The 27072-nt window shown below is 43.7% G+C and overlaps 1 protein-coding gene across 2 annotated transcripts in view; it reads left to right on the top strand.

Annotated features, from left to right (window-relative positions):
• GRAMD4 (GRAM domain containing 4) overlaps positions 1 to 27072 on the top strand; it is an 83706-nt gene that overhangs the window by 243 nt on the left and 56391 nt on the right. The window contains exon 1 of one of the 2 annotated variants that reach the window (XM_074870046.1): positions 130 to 360. The exons of the other annotated variant lie outside the window; for it this stretch is intronic. Coding sequence (XP_074726147.1) covers positions 332 to 360 — 29 coding nt within the window. The 5' untranslated portion in view covers positions 130 to 331. Of the gene's footprint in view, positions 1 to 129; positions 361 to 27072 lie in introns of those variants that run through there. 2 annotated transcript variants of the gene reach the window in all.

Raw genomic sequence — 27072 nt, forward strand, 5'->3', positions numbered from 1 at the left:
CCCGCCGGCCCCGCCCGCCCCCGCCTCTGCGGGCTCCCGCCGCGGGGCCGCCGGGGGCGGGGCGGGAGCGCGGCGCGGCCCCGGCGAGCGGCTCGGGCGCTGCGGTGGCGGCGGCGGCGGCGGCTGCGCAGGGCGCTCGGCTCGGCCTCGGCGGCGGACGGGCACCTGCTGCCGCTCTCGCCCGCAGCGGGCAGGGGCGCCGCGCTTTGTGCGGGGCTGAGCGGCCGCGCCCGGCCCCGGCGGCGCCCGGCCCGGCCCAGCGCAGCCCAGCGACCGGCGGCCTTCGGGGCGTCGCCTGGCTCCGGCGGCCTGGGCACGGCGGGGAGCGTGGATGAGAGTTTGCTCCGATTTACGAGCAGGGTAGGTGCCCCGCCGGGCCCCCTCTGGGGGGGGAAATAATTTTTTTTTTTAATTTTTTTTTTTTTTTTTTTTTTTTCTTGTCCGAACCCTTCCGCCCCCAGCCCGGCGCTGATCTCCCCGGGCCGGGGCGGCGGGTACAGACGCTCCCCCTCGCCCCTGGGCAAGGCTGCGTGCGGGGCGCGGTGTCTCCCGCCGGGCAGGGCCGAGCCCGCCGCCCCCCGGGACGGGAACACTGCGGGGGGCTGGCTGCCCCCGTTCCCTCGGTCGCCTTTTGTTCGGCTCTCCCGGGACTGGGGGGAAGGGGGCAGCGGGGGGCGGACGGGGGGATGCGGGGGAGGCCACCGGGAAGCTCGGCCGGTGGCTCAGCCTTTCTGGGCCGCTTTCGTCCGTTTGCGGGAAAGGGGAGCTCGTCCCCTTGGACGCCGGGGGTGTCCGCCTGCCCCTCTCCCGGGTCGGGGGAGCAGCTCTGCTCTCCTCCCCGCGCCCCTCCTGCACGGAGGAGCCGTCCCGGGCTGCGGGGACAGGCGTGAATCACCGCCGCCATCCAGGTGAGACGCGGAGACAGGAGTCGCCGGCTGTAGTAAAGGCAGAGTACGTAGGGTGGCGGTGAACCTGGTAGAGGTCACATCTTTATGTACAAACGCAGCTCGTCCTAGCTGGTCTCCCGCGTTGTTGTTGGGGTCTGTGTTGCGGCTGCTGGTAGTCTGTCCCTGCCAGACCTGCTCGTCTTCACGCTGCCCTGCCGTTGGCTGTGATCGTGGTGGCATTTCCTACCGCTGCTTGCAGGGATCTCCCGTGGCGAGGGGGGAGCAGAGTGAGCTGCGCCGCACCCCTCCTTTACGTCTTCCCACCCCCGGGCCGAGGAGGCACCTGGGTGCCATCTAATTTGGAAATAAGACCTGGGAACATTGTTTGTGTTGTGAAGGTTGCTTCTTGAGCTTTAGCTGACCCTGGCTGAATTAGGGGCTGGTTACACATTCATATTAAATAGTAGGCAGCAATGTACCGACCCCTCAAAGCATGCAGCATCTGTATTCATCTTGATGTGGAGCACTGAAGCATGGGAGTGTTGGAGTAGTAGGAGCAGAGAAATGCTGCTGGAGAGCTTACTTTCAAGGAGACTGAGAGGATGGCAGAGGATGGCTGTTCTACAGTCCATGCTGTCAACCTAGTCTCCTTCAGAAAAGGTCTAATAGGTGTGCACGTATTTTGTGGGCCTCCTGTGTGCTTCTGTGGGTCATCCCTGGGCTTAAATGCACGTGTGGGGCAAATGGGAACATGACAGCTCTTTCTCATGTTTTCGTGTTGTGCTTTGTTACTGCAGCTGCAGAGTTATAGATTGAGTAGATGTGGTACTGTTAACCTTGTGTGAATGTGGGATGAATGATGGACAAGTTCTCGGGTATCGCGTTTCCAGTGGTGGTTGAGTTGTGGAGGGGAAATATTTAATAAAGTAGGGATCCCAGGTGCCTGTGCTCTGCATTATCTGACAGTATCCTGCCTTGGTTTTTAACATGTGATAAGTAGTTTCATTCCTCAGAATTAGAGGTGTGAGCTGTCTTCAACCTTTTATTTAAAATGCCGTATCTAGTTATCAAATGCCATATCTAGTTATCTAGTTATTCAAAAAGAGGGGGCTTTTTTTAGTCCTAGTCTGTGTTCTTCTGTAGCTGACATTTAAAGCTACTAGCTGTGAAACTGATAAAATATAAAAATTGATGGTGTTATGATACAAAATTGTGCAAAAATCCCTGAAAGCCTGAGTTATGTTTCACTGTCTTTCATATGGAGGCCACAAGTATGTTTGGCTCATCCCTCTGCCATAATAAAGGTGGTTTTGGGCTGAGGTGCCAGACTGAATTTGAAGATGAGCCATGTCATGTTTCCAGCTCTGCAGGTAAGCTCTTGGAGACGGTTTTGGCTGGTGGCAGGTGGGACTAACTTGAGCTTAAAGTGTCAGGCTGATGGGTTTGGATTTTTTTCTCTTTTAACTGTGGCACTACTGAGACCTGGTCTGCTCGGCATGTCCTGGGTCAGGACGTGACTGTCGAGTGGTGCAGTAGAAGCTGCTGCTGCTTGAACGTATGTGTGCTGCCTCTTGGCACGGTACAGTTTCTGCTCTGGGTGAAGGCATCACCCAGGCTTTGACCTCCCTCCTGGCCCGCCTGCCCCCCTTGCCAGCATCACTGTGTCCCGGCCACCTGACGTCAGTGCCTGTGGGGGAGGGAGGAATTAAGGGCAGCAGCTGGGAAAAGCCTGTCCTGGCTCTGCTCTTCCCTCTTCGGTGGGACCCGGTTTTGGAGAGACTGGCAGAAGGGAGATCCCAATTGAGGAGGCAAAATCTGGAGGCTGATACATAGCCGTGCTGTTTTCCTGGCTGGAAACTAATTCCTGGTGATTTACAGCAGGTAGCCAATGCAGAAGCTGTTCCCTGGCCCTACCCTTTCTCTACCCTTTGATATTCAAAGCTTGTAGGAACTGAAGTTCATTATAAGAGTGTATGGCTGGGACAATATCGAATGCCAGAGAGATTCAATATTGTTTGAGACCTGGGAAAAAACCCCACAACTTTAATATTTTATTTTGGCAAGGGAACTTCTGCAGTATCTGAGAAGTGATTAGTGCTGCTGTTAAAGGTCTGATACACTTACAGGGTATGGAACATTGTGGATACATATGACCTACATACCTGTGATACTAGGTGTGTGTGTTGTGTCTCTTCAGCATCATTTTGATACTTATTTGCTCCTTATTACAGAAGCTTGGAAGCTAAGGAGGAGCATTAACTGTTTAACTCCCAAAGCGATGACAAATATGTTGGAAAATTAACAAAGGCCCCATTTCACCTCATTTTGTCTGCTGAAAAGTCATGCTTTGTTTTTTGACTCAGTCCCCACCAAATCCACAGGGATTCTTGACATTATGAGGCTCTGTTTTGTGTGACATATGGTCCCATTAATGGTTTTATGATTAATATCTTTTTATTTAAGGAGTAATAGATCACATTTCCTGATGTTTTGTTTCTTATAGGTCTGGAAAATAAATGCTATTCAGGAATGTTTGAGTCAAGGGCAACATGTGCCTTGCTGAATTTTTGGGGTTAAAGCTATGTAGCTATTCAGTGGCTTGTCTTGGTCTCTTCCTCCTTCTCCTTATCCCCAGTATTTTTCAGGCTTAGCAGTGATACTCTCTAACTTTGAAGTCCCCAAAGCCCTGGCTATTCCCAAAATACTCCAGTACTATGTGCAGAAAAATCTGCTATCCCGAATTGGAGGCTCTCTTGTCCAAACCTGGCTGTGTCAGGCCCACATAAATAAAGTACACAATTTTCTAGCTTTATCCTGTAACACCGTTTCCTTTTCTTTCCTACATAGATTTTTCTCAGCTATAATATCTGCATGGCAGCACCCATGCTAGGAGGAGAGATGTCTTCCCCTGATGTGTTATTTTTATGATGCAGAGTTTGATCAGAGGGAAAGCTTTTGACAGTAAGTGCTTAATCAGGGTTTTTCAAAAGAGGTTCTCTCTCTGCCCACTGCCCTGGCCTTGCACGGTGGCAGGTTAATCCATGAAATAATCCGTGCACAGAAATACAGCTGTCAAATGTAGCTTTTGGGTCATAATATTGGGTGCTTCCAGGGTTTATTTGTTTTGATTTTTTCAAGTTTCTGAACAAATGCAAGTCTTCTCTTTTCATTTTGTGTTCATTGTCATTGATATGGTACACATACACACACACACAAAAAGGTTAGGCCCTTTTCTAGGAGGTCAGAATTTATTAAAACAGTTATAGTTTAGTGGTGAACTCACCTTAAAATTTAATGAGTTAGTGCTGCTTTTTGTTATGACATAAGAAAATGAAGTAAGGAGTCTTTGAAGCCACTTCAGACTTCATAAATATTAACAGGCTCTGCAGTCTTCACAGAGAGTAAGTTCTGGATGTTTTTTCTTCACCTTAATACTACAGTTTCTTTTACACAGTAAATCCTCTTGCTTTGACTAAACTGAAAGAGCAGTTATCCACTGCAAACCAGAAATACTGTATTTGTGGTTAGAAGCACTCTTGCTGGTTTTCCCCTCCTTTCTTTAACACCCAGTCCTTTCTCCTGGTGCACGCTCTGGTAGCAGTAAATTTAATTCCATGATTTAGAGGACCAGATCTTCAGAGGTGCTTAAATGATTGAAGATGCAGTTTTTTGATTCTGAGAATAGTGGAAGGTAAAGATTCCCAATGTGTTCAGTTGTGTTTGAAAAATCCTTTCTATTTGCATCTTTGGCCACCATATGTGTTTAATACTTGCATTTGTTAATGAGGAAAAAAACCACTGGCAGTATTTTCTAAACATGTCTTGAAAATACTTAAAATTGTCGCATAGAGATTAAAAGCTACGTCTGCATCTTAATGGAAACTGAAATTCTGCAGCTTCTTATAAATACCAAGTTAATGCATCAAGTTCTTTGTGATGGTATGTGAAGAACACATCACCTGTTCCAGAGGCACATGTTAACAAGAATGCATTAAACTTACTGTAAAACTTATTCTAGGTGTCTTATCAGTGACTGAAGAGAACTAGCCTTTTCATTTCCCAGAATCACAGAGTGGGCAAGGTTGGAAGGGTTCTCTGGAGGTCATCTGGTCCAACCCCCTGCTCAGGCAGGGCCACCTACGGCAGGTTGTCCAGGGCCAAGTCCAGACAGCTTTTGAATATCTCCAAGGATGGAGCCTCCACAACCTCTCTGGGCAACCTGTGCCAGTGCTCAGTCACCCTCACAGTGTAAGAAGTGTTTCTTGATGTTCAGAGGGCACCTCCTATGTTTCAGTTTGTGCCCATTGCCTCCGTTCCTGTCACTGGGCACCACTGAGAAGAGCCTGGCTCTGTCCTCTTTACATCCTCCCTTCAGGTGTTTATATACATTTATAAGATCTCCCCCCTTGAGCCTTCTCTTCTGAACTCACAGGACCGATGCTCCAGTTCCTTCATGGCCCTTTGTTGGACTGTCTCCAGTATGTCCATGGAGGCTCTTGTACTGGGTCCCCAGAACTGGACACAGTACTCCAGCTGTGGCCTCACATTTCCCAGTATGCTGTAAAAATAAGAAACTTCTAAAGTAAATTCTGAGCGTGTTTTTTTAGGATGCGGGTCCGAGAGGTTACGTTGCTGTAAGTCACTGATGCTGCTTCTCTGAATACTTCTGCTCTTCCACAGGAGCTGATGTTACTTGTTAAAAAAATCCCAAACACTTCAGTGTTTTCCTGATCCCATCAATGCAGGCTTTGACAACTCTTTTGAGCTGTGATTAAGGGATTTATGACTAGGTTTGCTGGCTACACGTGCCTAGTAAGTGTAATCATTAGATGCTGAGTCACATGGGTATGTGTGTTTCTTGGGGTGTTCATACGGCCTGCTGTCTGAAACAGCTCGTTTCAGTTTTGAGTGAATGCTTGCTTATGTTTGTGAGGGTGCATCCTTACTCTGGGTTGGTTTGGTTCTTCAGCAGCCATCCCATGCTGTGTTGTACTCCATCGAGGCTGACCTGTCTGCTCTGTGGGCACTTTCTAGATTACTGCGTTTCCCTTGTGATGTGCCTGAAGGTGAGCATCTGTCTATAAACTAAAGCAAATGAAGTTTGGATGCTTCCTTATTCTACCACATCTGTTTAGTATGCTTATATGGGCAACTCTGTAGTCAATGTTAAATACAGAATTTGTAAACAGGGTTTTTATTTTTAGGTCAACACTTCAGGTGCAGAATAAAACTGTTAGTGTGATGCTGGTGGTAACACTGCTCATGGACAGGAGGGAGAGAGGAGAACAAGAAAAAGGCATAGAGCACAAAATATCACTTTTTCCTTGGGATTCTTGTCAAGCTCTGTGGGAGGGGACACTCAATGGTCAAGAAACGAGCATGTCCCCTCCTGTATATCTAGATGTGTGTAGTTAGTTAGAATGTTTTTTTTAAGGTTCTTAAAGAATATGGCAAATTATGTGGAAAAAGCAGTTAGTAGTTGTTTGCCTTCTCTGTGTCCAAGTACAATGGTTAATAGGCGCATTTTAAATTTCCATAGTACTCCCCTGAAAGTAACTGCACAATATGAGAGGTCTATTCTAATCTTAATTAAAGAGAACAAAGCCATGCACTCCATGCAGGCCTGATGTATGCTATTAGTGACTGAGTGCAATTAGTTTCCAACTGCTAAAACTGTCTTTTCAGAGCTCTCTGTCAGCAGTTTGTATTAGTATCTGGCATTACTAGGCATAGATTCATAGAATCGTTTAGGTTGGAAAGACCTTTAAGATCATCGAGTCCAACCATTAACCTAGCACTGCCAAATCCACCACTAAACCATGTCCCTAAGCACCACATCTACACATCTTTTGCATACCTCCAGGGTTGGTGACTCAACCACTTCCCTGGGCAGCCTGTTCCAATACTTGACAACCCTTTCGGTGAAGAAATTTTTTCTAGTATATGATTTTAATCTTAGTCTAGATAAACTTTGAAGTGTAGATGTTTTAAATGCTAGATGACAAATAATGCTTGTCATTTTTTACTGTGTTGTAAAAGCCACCTGTTCCTTCAATATTCGTTTCAGGTATCAGGTTACTTATATACAGAAAACTTCAAATTCACTGGTTTGGAAACCGACCAGTTCTTACAGTCTGAAAATTAGTGCCGGGTTTTTCAACAAAGGATACACAAGCATCTTTAGATGCTCAAATCAGGGTTTATTTCATAACCTGAAATTTATCATTAGCTTAAATTTTGAAAAGTGACTGCTTCAAGTTAGAAAACTTCTAGAGCTACCTTCAGAAAAAAGTCATCCAGCCTCTCACCGTGGATTTTACCACCTGAGGCTCCACATTCTGTCTGTGTTCAGGAAATGGTTTGCATGTTTTTCTTCCCTTCTCTCTGGATTCCCAGATGTGCACTGTAGCTGCATTTTAAAATAACTTGCTGCACTTTTCAAGGTTAACAGCATGTTGTAATTCCTGGGGAAATGTAGCAGGGCTATAGAGAGGCATGTGGATTTATAACCATCAGCAATATTTAAGCAGTGTCACAGCCATAAGGATGGGGAAATGTGAAGAAGCGTCTAGAGAAGGATCTCTTAAAACATAGTTTGAGGGCCGTGCATAGTCCATGATGCTGTGTTATGAGCCTGACAAGGGTATCTTTTTTTCCATCTTGCTTTTGGTAGAGCCAGGTGATGTCTGTAGCTGTACAGCTTCAGCGTCCCTCCTAGTTATGTTAGGACTGACATGGGCATCTAAACCCTATGTAATTTACTCCAGATCTGAGTCTAGGGAGTTGTACAGTTGTGTGCTTTGGTCACAAGCTGCTTCCCCAGACCCTCCTGTAGTAGTGGGACCACTACCAGTAGTAGGTTTTGTTCCAGGGGCAATATGCTGCCAGAAACTGGGTGATTTTATGCTTTCTGGGTTGGTCAAAGAGAGTGGCATGCTCAGTTTGAGCCTTGGAGATCAGACCAGCAGAGAAGAAACCAGTCTGAAAATATCCATGATCCCATTCTGGGCACGAAGGGAACAGTAGCCAGGGCTCTGAGAATTTTGTAAAATGAGCAAATATTGCAACAGGAAAAAAATAGCATGTTCAGTACCCAAAGATTAAATGCTGTGTACCTTCGGTGTGATGTTCCTTGCACTTACATGGCCCTCGATGAACACGACTTCGGCTACCTGATGCAAAATCAAGCTGCAAGATGATCTGTAGTCCAGGTCCTATCTCACTTTTGGGTTTGGGGCTTTCTTCATCTTTCCTCTTGCTCATCTTCCCCCTTGTAAGACAGAGAGTAATGCTGAGGGAGTTGCCTGCACGTACCATCCTTGAAGATCCTGGCTGCTTCCTCCTGGTGCGTGTAGCAGAGAGGTTTGACTCCGAGCAGTTGCCATCCTTTATGTGCGGGGAAGAAGTAGCTGTGAAGCATGGGACCTGAGAGCAGCAAAACATCCAAAGCATCCTCGTGTGACTAATATTAGGGTGACTTTGAACTGTAATCATCAGTTAATAGTAAAAAACAGCTCTGTGGATTACTAGATCTTGCATCAGTTTGCAAGGATCACATCATTGGAAGGAGTAGGAAGAAGTGGAGTCTGTATAACTATGTTCTTTATGTAGTCTGATTTTTCAAAGTATTAAACTGCTTCTAGGCATTATCCCAGTTTGATTAACTTTATAATTCTTTGCACTTCTGCAGTGTTTTTATCCAAGACCTTCACATTCCTTTTAAAGGCTAATCTACAAAGCAATCCAGAAGAGATTGCCGAGTGTCTGAGATCACCTTTTGTATGAAAATGTAGTGTGACTTGGTTTTGTGTAAAACCCTGCACAGTCTCAGCAGCTCTATGGGATCCCCTGGGATCATGCAATGAGGAGTGACCTTCCCAACAAGCCATGGAGCATCTGGCTGGACACACTGATCCTTTAAGAGAACTACCAGCTGCTGCAGGGTGCTGTGCTCCCAAGATTTTCTTCAGCTGTAAGAGCTTCCTGGAAACTTGCAGTAATTAAAACTGATGTCAAGAGTTTGCAAAACACTGCAGAAATGAGGACTGTGGTGTCTTCCAGATTATCTGTTACTATGTGTATTATATGTTTTGTCTCAGAGAAACAATCTGATGAAGCTTTTGATGCTTATAAAAGGGTCTGGGCCTATTTTGAAGGATTTTGTCTTCCCTCCCCAACAGACTTGCTTATGGGACTGATGAATGATGACACATTCAACAGCTCTTAACTTTCAGTTCTGGGAATAACCAGCCAAAGTACGATAGTTCTCACTTCCCCAGAAAACTGTATTAGGAAACGTTTTTACAGCAAATACACTTTCTCTAAAGTTACTTCTGCTTCTTTCCTGTTTCTTCCAGTAGCAACCTTTCCCCAGTTTGAGGGCTCTGCCAACAACCATTTCCTCTAACGCTAGACCATTTATCCCTCTACAACAACACATTGAAAACAAGTGAGGCACAAATACCATTTCTTGGAATATTTTACAGGAGGAATGTGGAGCTAACTTTGCTTAGCAGTTTGAATTTGCCTGGTGAGGCTGGCTGGCCCTCCATAGCCCTCTGTTAAAGCAGAGCAGGAACAGCATATGCATTTGAGTGAGAAACACTGACCAGCTTTTTCAGTCCAGTTTTCCTGGTGGAATGCAAGCCTAGCTGTGTGCAGTGTCCTTCCTGGATTTCACTTGGATGCATACAGCTATCCTAGCTGGAGACTATTGGATCTATTCAAAACTAATTTTCTGTTTTCTTGTTAATATTTTAAAATTGTATAAATAATTTTTTCTTTAGAGATAAGCTTTAAGTATTAAGCTGTTGTCTGTGACTCATTAGTCTACTGTTGGTGACAATTTATTGTCTTTGTTAAATCATGGAAAATCTTTCCATGCAGTTTGTATTCCTTATTGTCTGAAGCAAACTACATCTGTTTATTTTACCCTGAAGGTGGCTTTCTTCTCAGCTGGCTAAAAGTTCATCATAATATCTGAGAGCTAATATGAAAGTACAGCAGACCTCACTCATTGCACAAAAAGTTTCATGTGCGTATTTAACTGCTGAACAATTGTATTAGATGAGTTTTGGAAACACTATGTGGACCAACACAAAAAAGAGTGTTTGATTTAAAGGTGGTGATTTGCTTTTTTTACTTTATCTTCCGTTTTCAAAAGCTTCAGCTGAACCAAGTGTTGATAGTACATAGACTGGCGCCAGAGCTTTTTTTTAATTCAGCGATTTAATTGCTGTAGAGTTAATACTACATACTTGTAAAAGTAAGAAAAGTAGGTAAAGACAGATATACTTACTGGAAATGCTAAGAAGGGGTTGGACCTTGAAGATAACTGATCATAGATTGCTCATTATCTGAAATGGGAGGTGAGAAACCATGTTTAGGAAGCAGATGCATTGCTGGTGTTTCTGAACTGTGGAGGAAATGCCAGACGCCAACTCTTGAAGTAGATTAGTTACAGGCATGCAGATTTTATTTCTTACAAGTTGATAATAATTTGAAATAACTTATTTTTCTTTGAAAATGAAGATTAACCAGTAGATTCAACGCTTAAAGTAAAACTTTTTTGCAAAATGTAGTCATACTAGCAATGTGAGTATTGTCACTGGGTTGTGGGGGAGAGCAAAGCACTCTTCCTGGCAAGGTGGAAAGGAAAGCTTGCCTGGAATCCAGTCAGCTAAAGAAAACACCTTTATTTAAACATATGCAATTGCGTGAGGTTCAGTAGTCCTGTCATTCTTGAAGGGAGACAGCTTCTTCGTCCCCCAAGTGCTCTTGTACACACCCTCGTGTGGGTGGTCTGACCTCTTATGTAGTCTTGTTGACTTATATACCATATATATATATAACCTTTTTCCATACATGTGCAAAGCTCGTAGTCAAAGGTCTTGAGGCTGATTATACACAAATCGGACCCAGCTTTCCAATCTTACTGTTTGTCATGATTTCTGGGCACCCAGAAACCTTTCCACTTACTGGACAACAGTCTTCTAGTTGAGAAAAACTTGCTTTCATGTCTTCTGGGTTGTGTGGCTCCCTCTTCTAAGGAGAGGTTGTAGCAGAGTGTGTTTTTTAGTCTGTTTGTTGCAATACAGCTGTTGGAGGCCTGACGCCTCTGGTATGCTGTGGGCATCAAAGTTGAGTGCAGCAGTGGTCAGTCCTTGATTAAAACTGCTGTTGAGTTTCTGAAGATTTTGTACTATCCAATAAATAGAAGAGTTTGGCAGGGGTATTGCTAGGATATGTATTCACCCTAAAGACAGCCGGTACCTGCTCTCATCTTTCATGATTTAGGTCTTGCTTAGAACAGACTCCCATTTACAGCCATCAAAGTCCCTGCTCAAGTTTAGTCAGCCTGCCTAGATCCTGCAGCTGTATGAAGGCCCCCAGATGCTTACCACAAAGAAAGCCAAAGATGTCATCTTTCTTTTTCTTATTGTTGTCTTTTTTTTTTTTCCCTTCAGCAAGTTTGGTCCTCTGTAGTTTGTTTTTGGGTATAGATAGGAGCCTTTTGGAATCCCTAAAATATTCAAGAATAATGTGGTATAATGATTTTTTTTTAACACCAATGGCAATTATATAAGCAAATCAGAGGTTAGTGGGAGTTCAGTGATAGGTGGTGGTTTGATCATGTCCTGCAGTCTTCAGCATGCTTCTGTCATTAATGCAAAAAGTCTTGGAATTCCAAGTTTCCAGGACTTTGAGAAACTGTATCTGTTAAAACATTTGTGTAGTGTAAACAGGAGGCTTGATATCCCCAAACCAGAATTTGAGCCTGATTGGGAAGCTTTTAGGATCCTTCTTGAAAAGTGAAATCCATAGTTTAGTTTTTAAAATTCCAAGATTTAAATATGTGAATATTAATGAAACAATTGGGAATAAGTTAGAGCTGGAAGAAATCCTGGTTAAAAGAGTGATAGAGTGTCAAAACTGTCACTCTCTGCCTTCATTTCTACTCCTTCCCACAGATTTTTTTTTAGGGAGTTTTCAGGAGGTCTTTTGGAGGTCTGTGGGCAGTCTCTGGGCTTCAGCTGGTGACAGGGCCTCTCAGTTTTGCCGTGAGGCACCACTGGCTTATTTCTGTCTTTGACTTGGAAAAACAAATGATTTCTTAGGTGTTTGGATGAAGAAAGGTGGGTTCTTTACAGAAATCTCCTTTGTGAACTTAGGGCGCTTTGAAGTGGGCACAGCTGAAGTGGTTTTATGGTGGCTTGTGGGGCAGGTGGGTGTGTGCAAGGAATAATGCTCCCTGCCCCTTCCTTCCTCACCCCAACCATAACTGCTCAGAGTATACTGTGTGTATATGGCTCTTTTTCTTAAAGTGTTTGACCTTTGGATCTTTATCATTGCTAACTGAAGTGTCATCATGGCATAAATAAACCTGTCAGCTCAAGTAGTGTAATTCTGGCCCTCATCCCAGTCTTAGAGGCAGCCATAAATGCCATCCTGTAGCTGGCTTTTAAGTTGCTTGGTCTGATTGAAATGATGACTGAAATCTTACTTCTTCTTCCTTGGTTTCTTCACTTTGTTACCAAACAATCCATCCTGCTATCTTTGTGTTAATTTAAATCTATTTCAAGTGTGAAGGCTTAGTGATGTGCCAGGTTGCTATTTACTGTCATTGGGTTTGTAACATCTTAGCAGCCTGACAGGCTTTGGTGTATTTGTGACATTTGGAGACGAGAAAATACTTTGTTTTGAAATAGAGCATCCAAAAAGTATGGTAGAGTTCTTGTACAGGCTTGGTTAATAAACTGAAGAGCTGATAAATTAAGTGCAAACACCATTGGATTCATTAGGTTACCCCATGCTTGGGATCAAAAAACCAAACTGGCAGAGATTTTTTTCTGCCTCTTCCTTGTGTCCAGTACATCTCATGTTGAAACATGGTAGAAACCTGACTAATATGGCTCTATCAAGAGAGGAGCTGTCTTCTTTTGGGAGAAATGCCACTTAGCATGTAACTCTACTTCAGTGATGCTGCGAACAGCAGGCTCCCCCTCGGTAGAGGAGGAGAGCTGGGTATGTTGATGTGCCTAGGTTTATTTAAAGACATGCTCTAAGACATCTTGCTCCAGTTGTTTCAGGAAGCTTCAAAAATGTAGTTTTTAACTCCTGTGTATAATTTTTTTTGTCATCTGCAGTTATGAGGCAATGGGATATAACAAACACCATTAAAATGTTCATTTCCTACAAATATGGCCAAGTTAGTAAGAACTGGGCTAGTTTATGGTAATAGCCTCAGCTCTCTGGTTTACTTGTCAGGAGGAGGCTTTGTACCTTCCTTACAGACTTATGTAATGCATCATTTCTGTATTTTCTTGAAATTATGGAATTTTTTGTTTAGTTTTCCTCAATGTATGCATGCTTTAAGGAAGCCTCAAAATTGCTCATACAACATGGCTGCGTATCTCCATCTTTCCTCCCCATTCCTCCTTCAGTCGTGCATGCAGCCATGTATGCCAAGCTGTATGTGTGTGTCTGAAGATGAGTGGCTTACGATTGCAGGCTGGAGTTAATTTGCAGCAGTGTTGAGTGTCGTGAGTGATGTACAGAGGTTATTGGGAAAGAGCATGGAGGAGATGCCCAGACTACATGTGCTTCTTGGAAGAATCAGGTTTAATAGCAAAGATTTCCACTTACTTTTGTTGTCCAAAGCATGTTAAAATCATCCTGTGAAACAAGAGATCTGCAGTTATGTCAGAATACCCAAGCAGTTTGCTAAACAAAAGAGTTAACTTGCTGGATTGTGATTATATTCCTTATGGCCCCTCTAGTTTCCCATAGGGTTGGATACTCTGCTGCCTGGTGTGGCTATATGAGCTTGGTGGGGTTTTTTTGTTTTGTTTTGTTTTTTTAATTCAAGATTACTACTGTAAGCTTGGCAACAAAGAGCAGATATTCTGCCTACTGAGGGAATGATGCAGTTTGAAATGTGAGGGAATAGAGGTTTGCTCCTGTAAGGGGACATTAACTTGAACAGCAGGGCAACAACCTAGGTTAACATCATTAAGCCTGACATTTCACTATGCTGAGAGAAGTAATTTATTAGCCAAATTATTTAAATAAGCAATTGCAGTTTAGAAATCAAAACTGTCTTTCAGGTAGTGTTTCAGTTCTGTTTATAGCAAATGTGCCGACATGGCAGACAGACTTATGCAAAGGGCTGCTGCGCTGTGAAGACATGGAGGAGGGGTCTGTGATACCTAGAGGACAAATTTGGTGCTTTCCTGTGTCACACAACTTCCTCTGCTATTTCCAAACTCTGCTACGTGGAGAAAAATATCCCTCTTGTCTTTTGACAAGCTGTGTGGGTGAGATGAAGGAGGCTCTTTTGCAGAGTGCTGCTTTCCAGCAGAGCTGCTGTTCACATTTCTGTCGGTCTGGTGGGAGCTTGACCTTGAGTTTTTTACCCTGTGATAAGATTTCAAGGAATAGTTTACATGGCTTTTACAAGCAGCTGTGTAGTACAGACAGTGCCAGAAATGAAGCTGATGGCTGAAGCCAGATTTACTGTATGAAACTTGTTCTTTCTCTGTTACTACTTCATTTAATTCCTCCTTTGTGTGTCATGCAGCATAGCAGTCTTTCACACAGTGTCCCTTTACGTATTATTTATGCAAGTTTTTACATAGTACTTCATGCCCCATCATTTAAAAGTTGACATGATGAGGAATTACAACACTACAAAGTTGCATAATCCACACAGAGTGGTGGTGTGGTTTTTTTTTTTTTTTCCCCCCCCTGCCCTATCTTGTAGAATCGCAGAATCGTAGAATACTTTGTGTTGGAAGGGACCTTAAAGATCACCTAGTTCCAACCCCCCTGCCATGGGCAGGGACACCTTCCACTAGAGCAGGTTGCTCAAAGCCCCGTCCAACCTGGCCTTGAACACTTCCAGGGAGGGGGCAGCCACAAATTCTCTGGGCAACCCGTTCCAGTGTCTCACCACCCTCACAGTGAAGAATTTCTTCCTTATATCTAACCTAAATCTACCCTTTCAGTTTAGAACCTTTACCCCTGGTCCTATCACTACACTCCCTGATAAAGAGTCCCTCCCCATCTTTCCTGTAGCCCCCTTTAAGTACTGGAAGGCCACTCTAAGGTCTCCCTGGAGCCTTCTCTTCTCTCGGCTGAACAACCCCAACTCTCTCAGCCTGTCCTCATAGGGGGGAGGTACTCCAGCCCCCTGATCATCCTCGTGGCCCTCCTCTGGACTCACTTGAGCAAGTCCACGTCCTTCTTATGCTGGGGGCTGCAGAGCTGGATTCAGTACTCCAGGTGGGGTCTCATGAGAGCAGAGTAGAGAGGGAGAATCGCCTCCCTTGATGTGTTGGTCACACTTCTTTTGATGCAACACATAATGTGGTTGGCTTTCTGGGCTGTGAGCGCACATTGCTGGGTCATGTTGAGCTTCTCATCAACCAACGTCCCAAAGTCCTCTGCAGAGCTGCTCCCAATCCACTCATCGCCCAGCCTGTATTTGTGCTTGGGATTGCCCTAACCTATATGCAGGACCTTGCACTCGTCCTTGCTGAACTTCATGAGGCTTGCACGGGCCCACCTCTCCAGCCTGTCCAGGTCCCTCTGGGTGGCACATCTCTTCTCTCTAGTGTGTTGACCACACCAGACACCTTGGTGTCATTGGCAGACTTGCTGAGGGTGCACTCAATCCCACCGTCCATGTTGTTGACAAAGGTGTTAAACAGCACCGGTCCCAATACCGACCCCTGAGGAATGTCTCTTGTCACTGGTCTCCACTTGGACATCGAGCTGTTGATCACAACTCTTTGAGTGTGACCATCCAGCCAATTCCTTATCCACTGAGTGGTCCATCCATCAAATCCATGTCTCTCCAATTTAGAGACAATGATGTCGTGCAGGACAGTGTCAACTGCTTTGCACAAGTCCAGGTAGATGGCATCAGTTGCTCTTCCCTTATCCACTGATGCTGTAACCCTGTTGTAGAAGGCCACCAAATTCATCAGGCATGATTTGCCTTTAGTGAAGCCATGTTCCATGTGCTCTAGCACAGTTTCCAGGAGGATCCACTTCATGATCTTGCTGCGCACAGAGGTGAGAGTGACTGGCCTGTAGTTCCCTGGGTCTTCCTTTTTTCCCTTTTTAAAAATGGGGGTTATGTTTCCCCTTTTCCAGTCAACGGGAACTTCACTGGGCTGCCATGACTTCTCAAATATAATGGGTGGTGGCTTAGCCACTTCATCCACCAGTTCCCTCAGGACTCGCGGATGCACTCATCTGGTGCCATGGACTTGTATACCTTTAGGTTCCTTCTGTGCCCATAGCACCAACTTCAGGAGCATTTTTAGGTTTTCGTTGGGAGAAAGGGAGAAGGAGCATAATGAGCAGCAGCATTGCTTCTTGTGTGGAAATGGGTGGGATTTGGGGATTATACATTTTCTTTGTAAGATCAAGGCCAGTATATAGGAAGGAAATGAAAGGTTCTTAATTAACAGTGGTGATTGTAATTGGCATGTGCTAGCTGTATCTTTGTAGTTCTTCAGGTACCAGCAATTTTGAACTTATTTATCCATGAAGGGAAAAGTTAAAAAACTTCAATTCGTTAAAATTATTTTTATGACTCTATGGCAGTTGGAGAGCTGCTAGTGTTTGGTAAAATACTTAATTCCTTCCCTTGGCTGTGTCCGTCATTGATTTCTGTAGTCAGCACATCTGAAATGTGGTTTTGGTGTGTTTTGCAACATAGGTATTTCAGCAGCTTAATGAATTCTCAGATCAGCAGCAGAATAGTTAAAGCTTGCAGAAGCAAGTTGCTAAGTGTTGTACGCAAAAATCACTGCACCCTGGGAATCTTCTGCTGAAAACTTGCATCTAGATGGTTTCACGATAACTTGTTACTCACTTATAAAGATGTTAATGTTGGCTTCTGCTGAATTGTCTCCCTAAATTGAGGGAAGCCCCTCAAAATAGGCCATTTTGCTGTATGTGCTCTGGCTCTTAACCTTGTTCTCAGTGAGGTGCCCTGATAGCTGAATGATTTGGGGAGTGTGAATGTGGCCCTGTGGTTGCTTTGTGAACAGAAAGGTAGGGGAGTGCATTTTGTCATTGCATATGTAACACAGCAGTTGTAGGTCTGTGGTCTTTTGCCTGATAGTTTTAGTAATTCCTTCTGTATGGCCTTGCTGTAAGTGAAACTAATGCATTAGGTAGCTTGGCACTGTGGTGCATGTGAAGTGTTGCTCAAATGTTCAAGTTGCCAGTGCGTGCTGCTGCAGGTGTTTGTTGGTAAAGGGCTGGGGCAGGATTCTCTTTAGCAATGGAGTGCATGCTCTCAGCTGTGCTCAGTGGAGGTACCTGCACTGCATGGAGGTCAGCAGAGATTAGTCAGGCTACAGACGTTAGCTGAGCTGTGTCCTGCTTCAAATGTGTACCTCTTAGTTATCTTTTTTAAATGAATAGCAAGTTGAAATCTTTGTTTATCAAAAAAAAAAAAAAGGATTATGTAGTCATTCTTTAAAACTAGATGGTGTTATATACCTGTGTTCTGTTTCTGAAGGTTGCTGGGTGAGCTATGAGCAGTCACCCTGAGCAGGTGAAGTACTTGACTGCTGCTGAGAGTCCTCTCAAAGAAATACCTGCTAGTTCTAAGCCATTCTGCATAGACCTTGGAAGGCTGTTCTTTCTCTAAGTCTGGGTTATGGTTCATTTCCACACTTATTCTATTTTTAGCAGTATCCCCATTCTCTATTTATCTGTGTTTGTCATCCAAAGATGATGAACATGCAGTTGTGATTATGAAAAATGCAGTCAGTGTCAAACAAGTATAACTGCATTGGTCTCAGTAACTGGCACTTTTTTTACTTGAAGGGGTAGAATTAAAATTCTCCTTCAAGCCTGGCACGGCTCAAACTTTCTAAACAGTTAGTGATCATCTACCATAATAAACTTATCAGTCTGAATAAGATGTTCCATGCTAGTATGTGTACTTCTGACTTTAAATATTTATTTTAAAGCAGATTGTAAATGGCCAACTTTATTCTAAGTGCTATGTCAAGCTAGGCTTCTTACACTTACATCTGAACAGTGGAAGAGGAGATATATGCAGTGATAGCCTAATCTTACCCTGTGTTAGTTGTGTCCCCTCCTTCCCCCATCCGTGACCCCCACGTCTCTTCGACTTTATGGGCAGAAGTTGTAGTGCTTGCTTACAGCAGTACTTCCCCTGGGCCCTAGCTTCTTGTTTGAAGCCCAGCCAGACCTGAGCTGCCTGAGCCTTCTTGTATGCGGAGGCTCTTGCTGAGCTGGTGATGTTCATCTTCCTGTTTTTGCCATCAGCTCCTCTGACTAGTAGACAAAATTCAGAGTGAGGAAGCAGAAAAAAGCCTTTTGTCAATGCTGAGCTGTGACAAGCTCTTCCCCCATCCTTCAGAGGAGGGACTGAAGTTCTGGCGTGGGACTGATTTCTGAAATGTGCCTCATGGCAGCTTCATAAACACTGTTTTTAGGGTGAGGCTTTGCAGTCGTTCAACCTGATTTAAGTGCAGGTGGCTGCTGTAAAAGAATGTTTTCTCCCTCTGCCCACAACCAGAAACATTTTCTGTGTGGGAGGCATGACAGCTCTAATAGCTTGTGCAACCATGAGTGAGGCTGCATAGCTGTCTGCTTTGATTAGACTGACCTTGCCAGAAAGCAAACCCAAAAATTAGTTGTATCAGCAATGACCTGATAAACTGCATGAGTGGTCAAGTGACATAAAGGCCATGGCAGAAATGAATGGAGTTGCTCCCTTTGCTGTCAGGGTGTGATCAAGTGGGCCTCAGGCTTGGCTGGGATTGGGATGGATATGCAGGAGAGGGGACAGGGGTGGTGAGGGAGGACCCAGGGGGTGACTGGCAAGGCAAGGCCTCACCTGGAGAGTGATAGGCTTTTATTACTATCACAACATGCTGCTCCTTTCACAGGATATCTGCCAGGCAGAGTAGCTGAGCAACTACTTGCTGACCATGGCTTGAACTGGTGGCTCCTCTAGCCCATGAGTGCTGTTTGAGCTCCTCTCTGCAGGCAAAGTCATTTTCGTGCAGGATTTTTGGTACTGCTCTTCTGATGGTATAGTAAACATTTCACTTGTTTTTCCCCACACAGGTGTCTTGAGGAAAAAATGAGCTCTATCTTCCTGTTTTGGGAGTTAAAATTTCCAGTTTACCAGTTTACACAGGAATTAATTTAACAAAGCTTGCTAATTTTAGGTTTCATGATGAAAGAGACACAGAGGTATGTAGGTTCTCAACGTGTTTGCAGAAGGGGTGTGGTTTTGGAGATGTGATGTTTCCAGTGCAATGTTAAGTGGGGATTAAGTACAAAGTACAATTCCCAGAGCTACTCAGCTGAAATAGTCACTGACCTAGGTCTCTTTCTTGACACGCTGGTGTGTGACCTGTATAGGTACATGTGTGTGGCTTGGTTTTGTTTTTTTTTTTTTTTTTCTGTGAGCTTCTCCACCCACTATTTTCCAGTGATGGTCAAGCCAAGGCCCCCCAGTTTCAGCTGGCTTGGGCACTGTCCCTAGCAGTGGGAGCAGCAGCTCCCCCTTCTCCATCCTTCTGTGAAGGGTCACTGGAGGTGCCCTCTCCTTGGGCTTGCTGAAGGGCCTGTTACCACGTGGTGGAGGGATGAAGGCTGATGCCTTGCACAGATCTGAAATTTTGCAGCTTGTCTTGGGAATCTCTGCCTTAAAATTCTTTAGAAGAGAGTCCTATAGCCCCATGCCGCCATGGTCTGTGTCTCCCCGTTTCCTCCAACCCCTCCTGTCTGCAGCAGTCAAGCTGAAGGTTTTGAAGACAAGTCACTTCTATTGTACAACCCTGATTTGTCTCTCAGGCAGCTTCATGTTGTGAGCTGAATGACATGTTAGTCTCTTTCTGGGGAAAAAATAGATTTTAACATAATGCATATTCATGAAGGTGCATTATGGTTGCTGTGACAACCTCACCACTGGCAGTCAGGATTGGTATGCTGAACTTCTGTCTCCAGTCCCCGTGTTGTACCATAGCGCATGTTACACAGCTTTCCACATTTTTTTTCCTCCCCTCCTCCCTCCAGACAGTGGACAACTTAAATTGTTTCAGAGTTGATGCTTAATTAATAGCTGCATCTAATTAAGCCTGTAGCACTAAAGCACAACTTCCTCCTCGTTTCTGACCCGTGTTAATCGAGTGTTGCTTCTGCCAGCACTCCGTAGCACAGAGATGATTCTGGTGGGATTTTCTTTGTTCATCTCCTTTTAAACTCAAGGGAAAAGTAAACCTGAATTACTAAGCATAGTATTTCTCCACACCATAGGTAGCCTAACTGATCACTTCATCTCTGATGCAAAAAACCCCAACAAAGTCTATCCCCCTAGTCTTATCCCTATCTAGTCTAGTCTATCCCTAGAGTTTTAAGGACTCCTGACCCTGAAGGGGTTGGGAGCTTTTTAGTAGGTGTTACTCAAAACCAGAAAGCAGTTTGCTCTGTATATGCATTACATCATATTGTGACCCTGGGGCCAAGAGTAACATAATTGGAGGAAGGGTTTACCAGACTGTGATGCTAAGGCAGTGACTAATTTCAGGATGAACCTGTGAGGGGTTGAGCATGGGGAGAGCTCAACTCTGAAGGTCAAGTCCTGCGTGTTTGCTGATGTCAGAAATTGAGGGCACTTGCGCAGCGCTTGTAACTTTTGAAGAATGTTTGTAAGCTGCTTTTGGCCATTCCAGCTGGATTTTTGGCTCAACGTATTGCCATTTCTTGTTTTCCAGTGAGAAATTACGGCCATTCTCTACAGAGAATTTAACGTATTGCTTAGTCCTGGGTGATACAAGTCTCACATGGGGCACTGTTCATGAAAGGGCTGCATTGAGTGAGGTTTGTGCCCCTTCTGTGTTCTTAAGAGTCTTGTTGAGTTGAGCTTAATGTAAAGTTTTCTCGAAAGGTGCCAACTTCATCTATACAAAACCACTCCCTGTTGCTCAAGAAGAGATGCTGTCAATAAGGTTTAGCTTTCTTCACAGATGTGAGCCTTCTGCAGAGCAATTCGGGAGAAGTGTGTGCAGAGGGAGAAGAAAAGCTGAGCATACAAGGAGCTCTCAAGTGCAATCAGTTGATCTTTCTCTGGTTAGTTTCTTAAATATTAATAAGTACAAAATGTTCAGACAGTGACTTGAGATTCTGTCCATTAAAATGAGAAATTGGGGGAAAAATCATGTAGCAGGAGGGAACTTTTTGCACAGAACAGTATATAGAGCTGGACTGTGAATCTGTTGCAGGCTTAGAAGTACTCACTGAGGTTTGCAGTTTTAGTTAGACATGTCCAGAAAAAAACACACCAAGCTTTGTTTTCAATATCAGTTGGAATGTGGATGGCCGCAGTGTATCTTGTGTTCCTGTGCTCCTGTCAACTCTTTTAGGATAATACACAGGAGCATTTCAGTGAAGAAGTAATGAATACCTAATGTAATCCTGATACTTTCCACTCCCTCAATTTCACGTCCCTCCATCACGATAAGACCGAAACATCCTGGTGTTGACGCTGTGTCTGATTTGCTCATCCGCACACAGCCTGGCTTTTCTTGGATACAAGAGCTCTTACCTTGGACTTCTACAGAAAGACAATTTGAGATTGAAAGGAGAATGTGAAGGAGATGGAATGTAAAGATGAGAACTAGGGGTATGCTTCGTTTGCTTCAATGTCATCTTCAGCTTTCTGAAATGCCATTTTTCTAGCAAAAGGAACACAGGTGCTTTGAAGGTTACTTTGCTGTGTCAGTCTTGTATGGCCTTTTTCACCTGAGATCAAGTTCATCCATGATGTTTTAGTGGTTTTTTTGTTGTTTTTTTTTTCTCCCAGGCTCCAGATGAACACTTGCTGAGGTGATGCTGTTTGACTTTGTGTAGCAGGTTTGTGTTTTGTTAACAGCTAGGGAAAACTGAATCGCCATGTTGCAAAGCAGAGTCCTTTCTCCAACAAAGGGCACATGAAAATTTAGCGTTCAGTCTCTGACCAGTCTACCAGGCCATGTACTCTGATTCAGCGTGTTCTTGTGTAAAAACTAAATGCAACAACAGAAGACCAAAACCTATAAGCCACTTGTAGGAGACTCTGGGGCAAGTTATGGCGGATTTTGGACAGCAGCAGTGCACTGGGTGCTGCCTTTCCGCAAGTTCCCTCCTCCCTTCTGCATCACAACCTCTTCCACCTTTGTGCAAGAGCAGAGCATGGGGGGAGCAGTGGCACAAAGGGGGATGTCCATAGGAGTGAGCCCTCTAACCAAGTCCTGCCAGACTGTATCAAGCAGTCTGGCTTTTGTTTCCCAGCAGCTGGTTGTCTCCTTGCTGAAGCCTCTCTGTAAATGTAGGCAGGAAAAGCTGTGCTAGGTCTCCTTATGGTTTTTATGTGGAAGTTTGGGAAAACATCATTTTTCTTTACTTAGCATAAGTTTGGAATGTCTGCATATATTGTTTTGGGGTTTTGGGTCTTGATACATTAGTTTAAACGACGTCTGATGGTTATGAAAACCATCAATTAACCCCTAAATATTAGGTCCAAAGAAAGTCATGTCATCTCTGGCCCTCTGTAAAAGGAGTAAACCCTCAGCCTTGAAGGATTTGCTTTAGCAACTAGATATTAATTGCAATTTAAAAAAGCATCTCAAGATTATTTTAGTTCATTTTTTTAAGTGTGGAAAATACAGACCTTTTTCACTAATCAAGCCCTGTATACATAAACTGTTGCCTAGTTTTTTACTAGATGATTTTGGACTTGAGGATAATTTTTACAGGCTGCTGTTTAATTTTGCTGGTTTGACCTCTGCTACTGCAACAAGAGAAATAAAAGCTACCTTCTTAAAAACCTGGGTGCCTGAATAGCCATGTTTGTAAGCATGTTAATGTAAGATATCTGTACTATATTGTGACAGAGGACCTGCTGGTATTACTAGATCTGGTTGAGGTGCAACAAAGTTGGACCTGCATCAGTCCTGCAGAGTCAGCCTTACTGTGCTCTGCAGAACTTTCTGTTACAGCACTGAATGTGGGAAAGATCTCCTGTTGCTTACATTAATAGTAGGGTGCTTATATGCAGAAATAAACTTGATAGGGGAGGATGGACTTGATTTTATTTTGTTCAAGTTAATATTTTGCAAGCATGATACCAGTCTTATTTCTTATAGGTTGTTTGTTGTATGATAGTGAGAAAAATTATCACATGTATGACGAAGTGAGAGTGTTTATGATGCAGGGACTTAAAATATTTGTGTTTTTGTTATAATTTCATAATACTTGTTTATGGTTAGTTTCAAAGCAGGAGATGTGGGTCTGCATTTGCACTCTGAGCTCTGCATGTGCAAAACTCCGTGTTGGTTTTGATGTTGCTGGTATTGGGAGTTACTAGAAACAGCCTGAAGCCTATAGCTCAGCCAGCTGAGTCCAGGATGTGGATGAGTAGTTGGGAGAGGGGATGAGTAACTATGATGGTGACACAAGTGTTTTGATATTTAGTTACTATATTTTACAATAAATCTAATGCCAGATCTGATTCTGGTTTTACAATTTACAAAAGCTTCCTCAAGCTTATCTAAATTTGACCCAAGTCACCTGCAATACAAAATCTCCCAGAAGCTTTTTTCCTAGTGAGCCTGAAACTGCTGAAATGTCACCATATTTATTGATCTTTATCTAAAAAAAAAAGTTGCTAGTTGCAAGAAACAGACTGCTGACATAAAAAGCCTGTCTTAGATCGTGCATTTGGCTGGAGGCCAGATAATGAGTTTCTATAGGAGCTTGTTGGCAAGCTTAGGTTTTTGCTTAGGTTAATCTAATGTAACTGTAAGTCATCTGGGAGCCTGGTACACTCAACAGTTTTTAGCCAAAATTATCTTATTTTTAAATTATAACTGAGCAGATATTTTTATATAACAGCTTCTTGTACTTAAAGCACTTAAAAATGCCTGGGAACACAATTCTCTCCTATTTCCTCTTTTAATGGTCAACCTACTGAATAATACTTTAAAAATACTGACACTGATGACATCTCATTTTGCTAGCCTCAGTGTTGCAGAATTTAAGATGACTGTTCAGTGGAGTGACCTGTTAGTGCTTTAAAGAAAGGTTTTAATTTTTAAAAGACCCGGTGTTAACACACTTAAGGGTAGGCACATAAGTTTTACTAGTAAAAAATACTGTAAATGTGTTCATGGGTACATCTGTTGGCCAGGTTGTTCTGTGACCTAGGGCTGGAATGCATGAACCATGCTAGGAGGAGGCTGGAGTTTAGGACTTCCTCTTCCCAAATGGCGAACCACCCCAGCAGTTACACCCTGGGCCTTTTCACTGGCCTTGTCTTTCATTCTTCATTGCCTGAAGGCAAAGCTTGAAGAGGAGAGTTGAAGATTGCTCTGTCTCAAGATTTTTTTGTTGCCTCTCACTTCTTTTGTGTGATAAGTGAATGTGAATCCACTCTAAGGGGAAAACTGAATTCAGATCTTGCAATGTCCATTGAAGTGTTGTATATGCTAGGCTATAAAAAGAGGTCCAGAACCAGCCCTGGTTTTTGGGGAGGGGTGGATAAATGTAGCTTTAACAGGAGAATGCTGGGGACTCCTGATTCTGCTCAGGACAGCAATGCTTATCTGCAGCCTTGACTTAACTGCTCCACTTGTAAGATGGATGGAGAAGGCTTGGGATGCCTGCTTGTCTTCTGTTGGTACGGGCTGATGACTCCTGACCTGAAAAGGGGTAGCACTCTACCATCCTTATTATTTCTTCACATAGCTGTATCACGTAGCAGTGACAGCATGGGTGACAAACAAATGGGGTTTGGTTTTGTACTGGGTCTAGCTGAGGCGGAATTGGTTTTCCCCTATAGCAGCCTTCATGGTGCTGTGTTTTATGTTGGGAGCTGGCAGGGTGTTGATAGCACACTGGTGGTGTGGCTACTGCTGAGTAGTGCTTACACAGCACCAAGGCTCTTTCCGACATTTCCCCCCCCCTCAGTGGGACAGGGTGGGCAAGATCTTGGGAGGGGACACAACCAGGACAGCTGACCCGAACTGACCAAAGGGATATTCCATACCATTTGATGTCTGCTTGAGTATAAAACTGGGAAAAAGGAGGAGGGGGGGAGTCACCCTTGGTCCTCCGAGGCAACCACTACATGTATTGGAGCCCTGCTTCCTGAGAAGGCCCAACATCGCCTGTTCATGGGAAGTAGAGAATAAATCTGTTTTCTTTTTGCTTCCGCGCACGGACTTTGCTTTGCTTTGCTTTGCTTTGCTTTCCTTACATTAAAACTGCTTTTGTTTTACCCACAAGGGTTGTTTTTTTCCTATCTTATTTTCTTTCCCCCTTTTTGCCCTGTTGAGAAAAGGGCGGGGGGGGAGTGATAGAGTGACTTGGTGGATACCTGGCATTTAGCCAAGGTCAAACCACCACAGGTTTACAACTGCTTTGCTGTAGCTCTGACTTGGCATGTAAAACATGGCATGTAAAACTGGTTGAACATAGATGGAGATCTTTTTGATGGGAGGGAGCTTGATACAATTGTGCCTGTGCTTATCAGAAGTTTAAACTTCTCTGATAGCATTTGTTCTCTAGTCGCTACTAATAGTAGGGCCTAGAGATATTTCTGGATGTGAGAGCTGACAAGTTTCTTCATCAAATAGTCAATGAATAGCAAGAAGTGTTTCTATTTTAAACTTAGCTTTGACAAGTAATAGAACTTCAAAGAAAAGCTGTTCATAGAAAATAACCTTGGTGTGAGTTACCGCAAGTGAGTCTCTTTAAGTGAAAGTTTAAACACAGGGCTGCAACTTTAAGCATCTCTGATAAAGGAGGTGTTTTGTGGGTTGTTTTCCCAGCTGCGCTATAGGGGATTTGTATTCATTTCAAATTTCTGTGTTTAAGTGGAGGATGCTAATAAACCTTGGCAGATTTTGAAGGGAACGATCTGGTTTGAACTTGGGGTGAATAGTCCCTGCCAAAGTGTTAGGGAAAGTGGAGAATTCGCTGGGAAAGATGAGGAGCTCTGTTGAAGAGAAGCTTGTGTTAGGAAGTGAGAATTGCCTCAAGTGCAAAGGCCATGGGAGCCAGTAGCTAAAGGCTCTCTTTCTTGCTCTTTATTTATACTCTGGAAGTGACACGTGTCTAGATCTGCTTTTGCTTCTTCTTCTCACACCAGCGCCTGGGATGATGTGCCATGAAGTTAAGTGTGGTTTTTTTAATGAAGAGGAGGGCAGTGTTGACCATAGGGAAAAAAGGATAGTAACAGGAACAAGTGTCTTAAATTTTTACCACTGCAAAAGTCAATTTGGGAGAGCACTGCAGCACCCTCCAAATGAAATGCTCTGAGCTGAGGAACAGAGTTTGTAGGAGAGAAAATTGTGGCTGTTTTTTTATAAACTGCCAGAGTGGTAGCTTGCTGGAGTGGTAGGATCAAGGAACTAACTTTTTTTTTTTTTTAATAAAAAAGATGGAGCTGGGGACCTTTAGTACAGAGTGTGATCCATGTAGAACATTGAATCTGAATGATTTGGCAGGTCTGGTTTAAATCAGAAATTATACAGTGCAGTGTCTTGTAAACCCATTGTAATGGTATCTTTCCATACATTAATTAAGCTTTCTTTTGTTGTATTTTAAAAAGCAAAATGCTTTTCTCAAGGTGATTTATGATTTAGAATTTAAGTATTGCTCATGTCAAATACTGCCTCTGGAAGTGAAATGTTCTGGGCATTTCTCATTCCTCCAGATGCCATGGCACCTGCACGTTCTGCAAAAATACTGGCTGTGCTGTTACTCTTACAGTAGAGTTTTGGTCATGCTAGTTTAAAAAAAAAAAAAAGTGGAAGCATCACAAATAAAGTGATTCTCCTTTTCATCTCAAAGAGTGATAGAAATCTAGCAAAGGGTATACAAGATTGTCAGTAGTGGTAATTTTAAGGATTTTGGCAGTGCATTTGAATGTGGTTTACGTTGGATTTAAACAGTCTCTAGTTTTTGGTGGGATCTTCTGCATGGATATGTCCAGTAGCTTTCTTCAATAAATCCTTGGTACTTTCTGTTACCTTAGCCTGAAGCAGTAGGGAGATATGATAGCCTCCTTACTCTTTTGCTCCAGTTTTTCTGGGAATTTAAAGATTGGTTGTGAATCTTAGTGGAATTTCATGTCTTT

Source organism: Strix uralensis, chromosome 5 (genome assembly GCF_047716275.1).
Source record: "Strix uralensis isolate ZFMK-TIS-50842 chromosome 5, bStrUra1, whole genome shotgun sequence".
In the NCBI taxonomy this organism is placed as follows: domain Eukaryota; kingdom Metazoa; phylum Chordata; class Aves; order Strigiformes; family Strigidae; genus Strix; species Strix uralensis.